The sequence below is a fragment of the Abrus precatorius genome, unplaced genomic scaffold (genome assembly GCF_003935025.1).
Source record: "Abrus precatorius isolate BTA unplaced genomic scaffold, Abrus_2018 Scaffold8, whole genome shotgun sequence".
In the NCBI taxonomy this organism is placed as follows: domain Eukaryota; kingdom Viridiplantae; phylum Streptophyta; class Magnoliopsida; order Fabales; family Fabaceae; genus Abrus; species Abrus precatorius.
The window spans coordinates 1,804,172-1,817,710 of record NW_020874428.1 but is presented as its reverse complement, the minus strand read 5'-3'; the positions used below and the strand labels follow the sequence as shown (position 1 = coordinate 1,817,710).

Below are 13,539 nucleotides of genomic sequence, written 5' to 3'. Positions count from 1 at the left end.
AATAAAGGATAAGAAAATCCATTCACTTTTAACAAAGTTTATACACTTTTTCTTTCAATATACATGCTATTTTATTTTACATACAGTTGTGTGAAAATTATTCTTTAGATAATAAATAATACCAGCATAAAAAAATATTTTTAAACGAAAATTTATAAATAATTTTATGGACCCTGATTTAGGTCTACAAATATTGACGTACGTAAATATATAATATATTGTATGAGTCAATTTTACATTTTTAATAATAAAATAATTTTATTTGGGTAAAAAATATTTATAACACTGTGAAATTAATTTTATTTTAAATAATTAAATATTTACCACATGAACTAATCATTCGTTAATATATTATAATTATGAGCTTGTTTGTTTCAACTTCTAAAACAGTATTTTTAAGATGTATAAAAAGTGATTTACTTTTAGAAATTTATAAAAATTAAAAGTTATTTTTTATTTTATTATAATTAAAAAGTTTTTTTTTAGTAAGTAGTCATAGTTTTTTTTTTTCCAGAAGCTATTCAAAATAGGTTTTTGTAAAGTTAAAATCAGATTATTTGTAACTTTTAATTTTTTTTAATAATCTTAACCAAACATTCTAAAAAAATGAAAAGTATTTTTTGTAAAGTGCTTTTATTTCGTGATAAAAATCTTAAACAAAGGGGCTTCAATAATTTTAAAAGAAGGTATTTTAAGATAAGTTTAAATTAAAATATATCTTGTTAATTTAATTTTAGCATTAAACGTTGAAGCCTTTTCAATAATTTAGTTTTTGAAATTTAAAATAATTCTTCTGCTTGGTCTTCGTCTTATCTCACCTTATTATTATTATTATTATTATTATGTGGAAAGACTTTGAAGCGTCGCGTCTGTTCTTTACCCTTAGATTTTTGTTCCCAAATCGTCTCCGTTATTTCCTTTTGTGCTGTGCCTCCCTCGCGTCTGAGCTTTCTACAGTCCCTTTTTTTCTGTTCATTGCTTCTGTTTCTCTCTGCTGCACCAAAAGCTCGTTTCCTTTGCAATTGCAACTGTTCAGTTTCATAAACATTTAGCAAATTCATTCGTTCTCTCATTACCCATCATTATTATTGCGTCAGCATGTCTCAGACTAACTGGGAAGCTGATAAGATGTGAGTGTCGTTGTTTTTTTTTTTTTTCAATTATTTTTTTCAACTTTTTATGGTGTTTCTATCTGTTTTGCAAAATGGGTTTTTGTTCATTCTCAATTTTTTAGCCTTCTATGGTTGATTTGGCTTTGGGGTTTCTTTCTGCTGTTGGGGTTGATTTGGGGTTGGTTTATTTCCCTTAGTTTGGTTCTATGTGTTTTGACATTCTATGAATGTGTGAGAATGTTTTGATGGGCGTGTTAGGGTTTTAGGGGTTTCTTTACATTGAATGAAGGTGTCACTTGTGGTTATTAAACTTCATGAATGCCTTTTGTCATCTGTTCTGTGATATACTTGATGTAAAGATCCAAACTTTGGTTCTCATAGTTCAACTTGTGTATGCTTGCTCTATGTGATTTTCAGGTTAGATGTTTATATCCATGATTACCTAGTGAAGAGGGATTTGAGAGCTTCAGCTGAGGCCTTTCAAGCTGAAGGAAAAGTGTCCTCCGACCCTGTTGGTGAGTTATCTACTAAGGAAGTAGTTTGATTTGATGTTTCTGTTCTGGCCATTTTATTATTTTGCTTGCTTTTGGTGATGGTAATGTGGGATTGCAGCTATTGATGCCCCTGGAGGGTTTCTGTTCGAGTGGTGGTCGGTTTTCTGGGACATATTTATTGCCAGGACTAATGAGAAACACTCAGAGGTTGCTGCATCTTATATCGAGGTTGGTTTGGAGAAAATTTTACCTTTTTTGTGTGTGTGTGTGTGTATATACTTTTCTTCTTTTGGCATGCTAAATCTGACTAGGATGGCTGTGCTAGAAGTTCAGCAAAGAAAAAGTTGCATTGAGGTGAACTGGCTGTTGATTAACTTTCATAGTATATGTTAGCGTGTTCAATTAGGAAATTTATTCATTCAATTGATTATAACTTCCAAATTGTGCCTCCTAATTAAGAGATGATTTAGTTTGCTGTGTCTTTCTTTCATTGTTTAGTTTTGCTGTTATGGAAAGTTGGGATCTTTTCTTTAGAATAAATTTTTACTAAGATAGTGTAAGAATATCTTTATTCATTAATTACTGGCTGCTGACTTGGTGGATGGCAGTGCGACTTTAGAAAACATCCACTTTGAGCCTGTGATTATTTGTCTACCTGTAATTATGATTTTTTTTAAAAATTATTTTGATGTTTTCATTTTACTTACATAAAGTCATAAATTGCACGCAGAAAACTGTTTTTGTGTTGTCCTCTAAACCGCTTATTTACACAAATCTAGGAAAAGAAAAATTGAGAAGTTGAATACTAAACCGCTTGATGAGTCTCTAGGTTTATTAGGCATCTTGACCCATTGTAAATTCTTGTTCCTCACTTGGTTAGTAATATCTCTCTGATTTGTGATGACAGGCTACTTTTCCTTTTCATCTTCAGACTTTTTTTTGTTTAATCAATTTGTATCATGATGAATTTATGTCTTGGAGAGGCCTTTGCATGTTAATTTTGGTGCTAAACAGGAAATCTGATTCATACAGGTTGGCTATGCTTGCTTTATTGAGTTGCAGACATTTATAGTATATACGATTGTTATTAAATTTGGCCTAGGAATAAGAAATTTCAATTTGGATAACTAGCTCAGCAAGATATAGCTATTTATCTAATTATTCATTATTTATGCTGCCTTTGTAAAATTGTTGCCATGCTGGGTTGTACAATTTGACTAAGGAATTACCAAGGGAAGAAAACAAATTGAGATACTGCTTGAAGTTTATGGTATGTGAAACTCTCTTTGCAGACACAATTAATTAAGGCCAGAGAGCAACAGCAGCAGCAGCAGCAACAACAGCAACAGCAGCAGCAGCCACAGTCTCAGCAGTCACAACATCAACAACAGCAGCAGCAGCAGCAACAACACATGCAAATGCAACAGATGATGTTACAGAGGCAGCAGCAGCAACAGCAGCAGCAGCAACAACAGCAACAGCAACCACCGCCACAACATCAACAGCCACCACCACAGCAACAGCAGAGTAGGGATAGGGCACATCTTTTAAATGGTGGTACGAATGGGTTAGTTGGAAACCCTAGCACGGCAAATGCATTAGCAACAAAGATGTATGAGGACAGGTTGAAACTGCCCCATCAAAGGGACTCTTTGGAAGATGCAGCAATGAAGGTAGGGATATGTTCTGGTTGCCTTTTTATTAAGATGAACTACTTCTCTGTTAAGAACCAAAGTAAATAAAATGGAAACTAGAGAGGAGGAATTGAAGAAACAGAACTTTATTGAAGGACAGAACAGAAAATGAAGAATAAAATTCTCCTCAAGGGTTTCCCATTCACAAAGGATCTCTCCTTTCACTTTTACAAACTATCAATGTCACCCAATAACCTTAACCAACAACCTTACCCAATCTCATTTCTCCTATTTATAGCCAAAATCTCCTAACTAACTAACTGACTAGTGCAACTAACTACTGAACTAACTAATGACTAATAACAGTCCTTATTCACTTGCATTATACATCCTAATATTTTCTTTTATGACATATATTCATAACTATCTTATTGTATTTTGTACAGCAAAGATTTGGTGACCAACTCTTGGACCCAAATCATGCCTCAATATTGAAGTCATCAGCAGCTGCTGGCCAGCCTTCAGGGTGATCTTTTCTAGAACTTAGTTATTATTGCCTTTTGTTTTAGTCTTTAATTCAGTACAATATATGCATGAAAAAGAAGGTAGTTTTGCTTGTTTAGTCCATGACTTAGCTAATATAAGTTTGATCTGAACATTACATGAGTTGGATCTTATTTCATCAATGTGAGGCCCAAAAAAAAAGGATATTTTGCACGGTAAACAATGTAGAAGCCAGATTTCTTCTCTAGAGGCAGGAGTTGTTGGACTTCATTTGAAATGGGCCTGCTTCATCCATGACCTTGAAGAATTGATAGCTATTTTCTCTTTATTTTTTTAATTTTAATTTTTTTGAAATATCTATCCATTAAGTATATTAGTATCTGGTATTTAATGTTTATAGCTATGGTTGTCGACGTTGTTAGAACTGGATTTCTTGATTTCAGGCAAGTTTTGCATGGTTCTGCTAGTGCAATGTCTCCACAAGTTCAAGCTCGTAGTCAGCAATTACCAGGGTCTACTCCGGTATACTATTTTTTTTAAAGTAATCTCATTATCTCTTAGTATATTTCTTATCAGCTGTTTTTTCCTGACTTGCCTGTTGGAATCAGGATATAAAGAGTGAGATTAATCCTGTTTTAAATCCCAGAGCTGCGGGTCCGGAAGGATCGTTGATGGCAATGCCTGGTATTGTTTTTATCATCTCCTTACTTCAATGTAACTTTTTTTTTTTTAATTTTGAAAGCTGATTTGCAAGCATTTGTTAGGGGTTTTGTTTACTATCTAGTGGGATCTTTGTAATTTATTGGTCACTTTGTTGGTTGAGGATATTTTGGGATCTAATGTTAAATCCGCTAAGATGTTTTATCATTATTCTTGTACACAAATTGAGTTAACAGGATTTTTTTTTGTGTTAGGGCCAAATCAAGGTAGCAACAATTTGACTTTGAAAGGGTGGCCTCTCACAGTGAGTATTATTTTCATTTTAATGTTTATTTTGAATTAAATATTATTATTAATGGGTAAAATCATGTCTTCCAAAACTTCTTAACTTGATCATTGTTGAAATGGTAAATAATATTCTTCAACAGTATGGTGTACTGGACTCTATTTGCAGTGTGTGGGAGAGTTAGGATGTAGCCATCCTCTGTTGTTTTGATGTTGTACATGGGAATTAATCCTATGATCTTTACCCTAATCATATCCTGCCGATACTACTTGAGTCATTACCAAGTGGCAAAAGTAGTTCTTGTTAACCCTACAAAACCTCCCTCGTCTGACAGAAATAGTGGTCTGTTGTTATCTGAAGTCTCTAGCAATCACCCTACTGACTATGTGACTTCAACATCATTTAATAATAAATCAAAACAATCCAGTTGTTAAGCTTATGTACTTAGATTTTTCTATTCCTTATTAGGGCTTGGAGCAACTACGTTCTGGTCTACTTCAACAACAGAAACCTTTCATACAGGCCCCACAGCCTTTTCATCAACTTCCAATGTTGACAGCACAGCATCAGCAACAGCTAATGCTAGCAACTCAAAATTTGGCATCTCCATCTACCAGTGATGATAGTAGAAGAATCAGAATGTTGCTGAATAGTAGAAATATGGGTGTAAGTAAGGATGGTCTTTCGAATCCTGTTGGTGATGTAGTATCAAATGTTGGATCACCTCTTCAAGCAGGTGGCCCTACTTTTCCCCGTAATGATACAGATATGCTAATGAAGGTGCTTGTTCTCTTGTAATTATCTTTCCATCTTTTATGTTTGCATTATTTTTTCATGTGTCCCATTTATAAATTCCTAGGAGTTGCTGCAATTGTCATGAGTTGCATATTCTGAAAGTATTTGTTCGTGTAGTTGAAACTGGCTCAGTTACAGCATCAACAACAGCAGAATGCCAATCCACAACAGCAGCAACTTCAACAGCATACTCTTTCAAATCAACAATCTCAGACTTCCAATCATAACATGCATCAGCCTGATAAAATAGGGGGTGGTGGTGGTAGTGTCAATGTGGATGGTAGCATGTCACACTCCTTCAGAGGAAACGATCAGGTCAGTCCTTTTATGGTTGCCACTATCCTATGCATATTTGAGAACAAGTCACAACTATTGAAAATTTGACATAGTGAGTGACTAGGGAATTTCTGATGTACAAAATTTAAGTTATTCTGTAATTTATTTAAATTTAATTTGGATTTCATATCAGTTTATTATTTGATAGACAAATCTCTTCTATTACATATTATTATTATCTATGGACTTTTAAGAGAAAGTATTAGTCAAAATATTTAATATTGAAATGAAAAACAAAATAATTCAATCATCATAAGAGTTGATTTTGTTTTATGTTTGGTTACTGTGTGCACTTTTAATTAAGGTTTATGTACATTCATAGTAGTCAATTGCGGCTGCTGCCTGAAGGTGTGGAGCAGAGCGGCAGGGTGCCAATATCCTGTTGTTGTATCACATTTCAATGTAACGGTCATCGTGCCATAAATTGTGGCCAAGAACAGAGCAAATCTCGGCCATTGTGGCTGCTATTTCATTTCCTAGGTCAAATCCCTACTGTACCCTCCATTTCTAAACATTGTGTGACTTTTAAGGGGGCAATCTTGAGATTTTGCTCCTTTTTGCATTTCTGATATCTTCTCCCTTGTTGAGCCCTAACAATTCCTCCCCTTTTGTTTCTCTTGCATTTCTGGTGTGACATGCTTTCGGTTCCTTGTACTTCTTTGGTGTGACATTGAGAGTCACCATTTCCTACCAACTTCTTGTCATCTTCATCTCCGATCTTCTCCATCTTTGTCATCTCCGATCTTTATATCCAATCTTCTTCTCCCATGTCTTGCTCTTGCTTTAGTGAAAACTCGTAGATTTGAAAGTTTCTTTTCATAACGCAAGTTTAGTATTAACTTGTTTATTGGAATTCTCAACCAATTCTGTCATTAACAAAAAACATTTACTTAGGAATAATCTTTTATATTACTTGTAAGTACATTTTAGACTAGGTTAAACCATAGTAGTCAATAGTGGTGCAATCACAAAGGAGCGGGAGCTTTGCGGCATTCCGTCGTGATTCTGGGGTCATCGTGTTGTGGTTCAGTGTAGTGGCTATTGCATCGTAATTCATGGCTGTGAAAGGGGAAAATTGTGGCCCCCATGTCAAACAGGGGCAAAAGGACTAGTTCCCCCCCTCCCCCCCTCCCCCCCTGAAACTTGGAATTCTTTTTAAGGGGAGCAATCTTGGGATTTTGCCCCTTTTTTATATTGTGATGTTCTTCTTTGTCTTTGTGAGTCAAGATCGAACCCTGTATCCTTACCTCATTCGCTTGTTCTCTTGTTTTATTCTCCATCTCTGGTGTCACTTTTTAGTGCAAGTCACCAATTTTGGCCAAGTTTCGATCATCTTCTCTTTGGTGAAACCCAACTTATTTTTAACATGAGCAGAGATGTTTTTTGGTTCAAGCTATTTCCAATAAGACATTTTTCCAGCAAGACCATTTACATTAGAGTTTTGCTCAGTGACTGACCACTCTTTGATTTATTTTCTTTCTCTATTTTGATTGTCTTCAAAATAGCGGTCATCCCATTATCCACTATTCTACTATAGCATTTTTGGGGTTGGCCGCTCTCGTTGCTATCTGGGATTGACTACTATGGGTTAAATAGAGGCTCAAGATAGAGCATTGATGTAAACTTATCCCTACAGCGAAGTGTTTAGATACTTCTCCAAAAGTTTTTACATATGAAGTTATCTCCTCATATATGTTTTGTATAGTCCAAATATATGCTACACAAGTCATTTTCTCTTCTAAGGCCTTCCATAATATTTCTCTTAATACATAGTCATATATGTTATTCAAGTCAATAATGCCCCATTTAAATCCTTTTTTTTTTTTTTTGTAGTTGTACTTTTTCATAAGCTTTCATAAAAGATAAGTAGCTTTTGTTGTAGACTTAACTGGTATAAAACCAAATTCCTAGTTTCTTCTTCTAGTATTCTCAATTACATTTTTACACAACTTCATAATGTGACTCAAGTTTAATCTCTCTATAGTTCTCACAATTTTGAATATCACACTTGTTCTTTTATAAAGAGACTAAAATGCTTTCCTTCCGTTCAACTAACATTCTTAGATCTCAAAATCTTATTAAAGAGCTTAGCAAACCATTCAATTCCTTATTCTCTCGAACATTTCCAAACCTCAATAGGAATATTATTGGGGTTAACCTCTTTACCATTAACATATAGTCACTAACAAATTTCTGATGTATGTAATAGGTTCTTTTGTTAAATATTCTGAAATAACCATTCATTTTATTGAATTTTGTAAGCGGATAGGTAGTTGCTTGACTTGCTTCATTAAAAATAACCTTTACCTTTTCCGTTGATTTATCATTGTTAAAACTAGAAGTCAATTGATGCTCATAATCAATTTCCTTTGTCACGCTTTTTGCCTCTTGCTGTCTATGTGTAAGTCAGCATGTGTCTTTACTTTCATGGTTGATCTCTTTAATTTATTTTGTTTCTCTCGTGAGCATAAATTTCTATCCCTGAATTTGGCTGACACTTGATCTGTTGTATTTATACTGTAGTCTAAAATAGGTTCCTAACATGGTTTCTTCTGAACAAACTTCAAGGTTTCAAAAAATCAGACTGGGAGAAAGAGAAAACAGCCTGCATCTTCTGGTCCTGCCAATAGTTCAGGAACAGCAAATACAGCTGGCCCTTCTCCTAGTTCAGCACCCTCAACTCCCTCAACACATACACCTGGTGATGTGATGTCCATGCCTGCTTTACCTCATAGTGGTAGTTCTTCAAAGCCTTTAATGTTTGGCTCTGATGGGGGTGGAACTCTCACGTCACCTTCAAACCAGTTGGTAAGTGTCTCTATCTATTACAGAAGAAATAATAGATTCCTTGCACGTAGATTCATTGCCATTCCATTTTGCAAGTGGGATGATAATAAGGATTTTGAATTGCAGGCTGACATGGACCGTTTTGTGGAGGATGGATCTCTTGATGACAATGTTGAGTCTTTTTTATCCCATGATGATACAGACCCTAGAGATACTGTTGGTCGTTGTATGGATGTAAGCAAAGGTGCAGTAAACACCATTGTTTTTATTGGTCATAGAATAATCTGGCAATCCCTTTGTAAGAGTTTCTCAAGTGTATGTATGTGATAAATTTCCCCTGCTCTAATACAAAAGTATCCAGTCTCTTTATGGATAACTTGTTTGTTAGTGGTAGATTGTAGTTAACCATGGTAAAAAATTTACCTTCACCTAATATTTTAAGCTTTGAGGATCCTTGGTTCTTTGCACGGTGTCAAGGCCTCAATTACCATATGGTCTAGAGTTTGATACTTATTCTCCATTCTTCTGAATAAGAAGTTAAATTTCAGTTACCGGGTGGGTCTAAGCATTGTTCAAGCTTCAAGTGAGGGTTCTTGTTGTGCAATGGAGCAGGCTAAGTTAAATATAGCCATTCATATCTCTTCTTTGTACAACTTAAGCTTTTGAGATAGTTGGCTCATGACAAACTACAAATCTTAAACAGCAACACTTTCTTGTCACGACAAACCACAAATTTATGTACCTCAAATACAAATACACTTTGGAATATTTAATTTTATCTCATTTTCCTTTCTTGTAAAACCGAATTTCTCCAGCAACACTTTCTTGTCATGTTACTCTTCTCATTATGCCTTCTTTTCATGTGTATTTATGGCGCAGTAGCCATACTTTCTCAATAATAGAGTTTAAAAGGGCTATAAACTTTTGAATACAAAGGTGGATTGTTTTCTCTTTAATTTATTGACTTGCATAAAAAAGGCCTTCATGCCAAAACTGAGGCCATGGATTTGCTTTATTTTCAGGTTTAACATTTTCTGAAATGAATTCTGTACGTGCAAGCACTAACAAGGTTGTCTGTTGCCATTTCTCTTCTGATGGGAAATTGCTTGCAAGTGGTGGCCATGACAAAAAGGTTAGTCGGCTCATTGCTCTGGAAGGCATTTTGTTTATTTCTTTTGCTGTTCAACTGGTTTCCAGAAATTCGCACTATGCAACTGACCTGCTTGGAAATTGAAAAACAAAATTAGGAATTTCTTTATTACTATATATTTTTATATATAGAATGTGACATTTGCTCTGATTCTCTCATAGTGCAGGCTGTTTTATGGTTCACAGATTCTCTAAAACAGAAAGCTACTCTTGAAGAGCATGTATCTTTAATCACTGATGTCCGTTTCAGTCCAAGCATGCCTCGTCTTGCAACATCTTCATATGACAAAACTGTCAGGGTTTGGGATGTTGAGAATGTTAGTTGATTTCATTTATTTTACTCTAAATAGTATACTACTTTTGAGAACTTATTTCTTTAGATTTAAATCTATTTAAAGTAACCTGGCTAGCAAGTTACAAGTATAGATTTAGTAACTGTAGCTTGAATTGCACTGTGAATTCTTATGTTCTATTGATCTATATGTTAAATATGATTGCTGGATTTTGATTGACTGTGAGTTTCTGTTTCTTTCTTTGCATTCTACTTTAGCTGATATGTAATTACAAATGCAGCCTGGGTATTCACTTCGCACCTTTACGGGGCATTCTTCACCTGTTATGTCACTAGATTTTCACCCTAATAAAGATGATCTTATCTGCTCTTGTGATGTTGACGGTCAGATACGATATTGGAGCATTAAAAATGGCAGTTGTCCTACAGTCGCACAGGTAGAATTTTAGTTGTCTTATGTTATATGCGTGTCTGTTTTATGGCTTGTGTATTGAAGTGATTGAGTATTCGTTTTAGTTTTCTTATCTGACATTTTCTTACTGATTAGGGTGGCACCTCTCAGATGAGATTTCAACCTCGTCTAGGGAGGTACCTAGCTGCAGCTGAAAATAATGTTGTCTCTATACTTGATGTGGAGACACAAGCATGTCGATATTCACTAAAGGTTGGTTTGAGTAATATTTTTGTTTCTTTGTTGGAGTTAGGATAAATGCTTTCAATTAGCTGTGCAATTCTTCTCGAGTCTGTCTGTATTGAGTCTTTCACTCTTCATCCCTTCTGGCTACCTATTTGTTTTTGCTGGAGGGATGTCTAAGACAAGAAAGATTAGCAATTCTTTATATGTGAATCAAATACATCTTATATTTTATTTATTTCTAAACAACATTGAATCTGGAAAATTCTTTTTGGGTTGAGGACTAAAACTCTAATTTTGTGTTCCTTCTCTAGTTTTTGTCTTTTTCATTGTCTATCTTGAGCATTACTAATTATACTTTGATTGTAGGGACATACAAAATCAATACATTCTGTGTGTTGGAACCCTTCTGGGGAGTTCTTGGCATCTGTCAGTGAGGACTCTGTCAGGGTTTGGACTCTTGGAAGTGGGAGTGAAGGGGAATGTGTTCATGAGCTTAGTTGTAGTGGCAATAGGTTCCACTCCTGCGTTTTCCATCCAACATATTCTTCACTGTTGGTCGTTGGCTGTTACCAGGTTAGTTTACATCCTTTCCTTATTTTAATTCCTTATGAGTATGTTTGGAATCACATATTTTAGAAATTGACTTGAATTGTGAATGAAATTCTTTGTGTTGATTGTTATAATGTAGAAATTAATTTTGAAAACCTTTTGGATTTAAGTTGAGTGCCACTCAAATTTTGTTAGATTTGAGTGCATTAGAAATTTTGGATTTTAATCATAAACATTTGAATTGATGATTTCACTACCATTAGTTCATTTACCTTACCTATCATAAGGCTAATTGAATAAAATTCTTAAAATAAAATAGAATAAAGTAGAAAAATAAAACTTTAATCACAACTAACATTCAATAAAACTTAAACTAAAGATTCAGTCTGAATACAACACATATGTCATAAGCTTCATAACATAATTTTTTTACTAAACAAAAGTAATGCTTTAAGCAAATCATAAAAGAAAATAGTAGATATTTTGCAGCAAACACCCATGAACTTGTTTTTTGCAAAAAAAATTAAAATAAAGCATCACTAAACAGCATACAACAACCGAACATAGCAACAGAGAGCTCAATTACAGTGGCACAGCAACCCAAAGATATAGAAATCAATCTCCAACCCTAAACTGCTGAGTTTAATACTTTTGAGTTGAAGAAGCTCAATTATGATAACCATGACTGAAACTGAAATCCATGTTCTGTTCAAGTGATCTTAGCTGAGATCTGTTAAAACTACATATAATGAAGTAAGAACCTAACTGAAAAATGTCAAATCTAACATAATGTAAACAGAACCACGTGACACCTAATGTAAACAAAATATGAAAATAAATTTTTTTTCCGCAAACCAAACATGCCCTTATTTTTTAATTTGATAATTTTTTTAACAAAGGAGATATGGTTTTCATCATAACAAAAATTTCAAACTAATGATTAAAATTATCGAATTATTTTCTGACTAACTATTGTTTTCTCATTTTTATCCCCATCAATCAATTATTTTAAATATAAAACAAACTCCAACTAATAAATTTCTTACAAGGTTGTTAAACTAAAGAGTTTATGTAAACTCATGGAATGTTTGTCAACTCGAATAATAAACTCGTAAGAGTTTACCTCATCCAAAAATAATATTTAAAAAGTCGTAATAATGAAGAAAAGGACAATAATCATATTTAAATAACCATATCATATAATGATAATGTGGTTTTGGCACCCTAATTGTGAAGAGGGAAGAAAAGTGGTGCTCTAATTTCAAATGGTGTCATTTTTTGAGAAAATGTGATTTTTCCTTTGCTTTGTTAACTCAATTGGATGTAAACTCAATAGATTATGACATGAATCTATACCATGATGACAATGTAAGTTTATAATGGTGTAACTAAACATAATGTTGGTGTATTTTAATCTAAAATATGTTGACAGTGTAAAATTAAAAAATAAAAACAAAACAACAGAAACTTACGATATACGGTTTTGGAGCTTTGACCTGATTATAACTTGTTATGTTTAATGACTCATCGTTCACAAATGGTAATTAAATCTGATCCATGATATGCAGTCATTGGAGCTTTGGAACATGACTGAAAACAAGACAATGACTCTATCTGCTCACGATGGTCTTATTGCTGCTTTGGCCGTTTCAACTGTAAATGGCTTGGTTGCTTCAGCCAGTCATGACAAGTTTGTCAAGCTTTGGAAGTGACCTGGTTGTGTGTTGTTCAATACAGTTTGTTTTATCAGTGTTTATAACATGCTTGTAGTTTATGTTCCCTTTTGTGTTGCTTGATCAACCCACCCTTCCCCTTTTGTCATTTGGTATATTTGATTTTCAATGTAACCATAGATACTAACCCTTGTAATATTGTAATCCTTGTTATTTCCTGTTTCATTATTGTTTTCTTGGAGATTTCTGCTCTTGTATCATCCACACTGGCTATTAATGTTCTGTACTTTCTTTCCGAATGTTATACTTATATTTGGGAAGTAAGAGGAAAAGAAAGAGAAGAAAAAACAAGTAGATTTTGATGTTGTACGGTTCAAATTAACAGGGTACACAAGAAAGAAAAGTTGAAAAAAATATTTTGTAATATTTAATATTTAAAAGATAGCAAGTATAATAACTATTATTAATATTGTTCTATTGTATTAAATAAAATAAAAAATGGATTATAAAATTCAAAATTTTAACTAATTTTAAATTGAAACAAAAAGGAAAAATACACGTAAAAAGGTACTACTTGACATGATAAAAGAATAATTAATTCTTCAAAATGCTAATGTTCATAATTTAGAAA

The 13,539-nt window shown here is 33.8% G+C and overlaps 1 protein-coding gene across 3 annotated transcripts; it reads left to right on the top strand.

Moving 5' to 3' along the window:
* The first annotated feature begins 842 nt into the window (after positions 1 to 842).
* Positions 843 to 13,444, top strand: LOC113847386 (transcriptional corepressor LEUNIG-like). Of its 3 annotated transcripts, none has more exons than XM_027476468.1 (18): positions 843 to 1,130; positions 1,530 to 1,627; positions 1,725 to 1,834; positions 2,899 to 3,279; positions 3,687 to 3,766; positions 4,188 to 4,266; positions 4,353 to 4,428; positions 4,659 to 4,708; positions 5,159 to 5,470; positions 5,603 to 5,800; positions 8,390 to 8,629; positions 8,735 to 8,852; positions 9,631 to 9,740; positions 9,925 to 10,074; positions 10,331 to 10,486; positions 10,597 to 10,713; positions 11,053 to 11,259; positions 12,804 to 13,149. In XM_027476468.1, exons 1-18 carry the CDS (start codon positions 1,099 to 1,101, stop codon positions 12,945 to 12,947), a joined length of 2,658 nt encoding a protein of 885 aa, XP_027332269.1. In that variant the 5' UTR covers positions 843 to 1,098; the 3' UTR covers positions 12,948 to 13,149. The 3 variants fall into 3 exon arrangements, with proteins under 3 accessions (XP_027332269.1, XP_027332270.1, XP_027332271.1); XM_027476469.1 differs by having other exon boundaries at positions 954 to 1,130; positions 8,405 to 8,629; positions 12,804 to 13,444; XM_027476470.1 differs by having other exon boundaries at positions 994 to 1,130; positions 10,439 to 10,486; positions 10,612 to 10,713; positions 12,804 to 13,164.
* The last annotated feature ends 95 nt before the right edge of the window (positions 13,445 to 13,539 follow it).

Bases quoted from the DNA above. Each gene is read 5' to 3' on its own strand.
- LOC113847386 (XM_027476468.1), top strand. From the start codon at position 1,099: ATGTCTCAGACTAACTGGGAAGCTGATAAGAT. The intron at 3,280-3,686 runs GTAGGGATATGT...TATTTTGTACAG, and splicing joins TGGAAGATGCAGCAATGAAG to CAAAGATTTGGTGACCAACT. The intron at 4,267-4,352 runs GTATACTATTTT...TGTTGGAATCAG, and splicing joins AATTACCAGGGTCTACTCCG to GATATAAAGAGTGAGATTAA.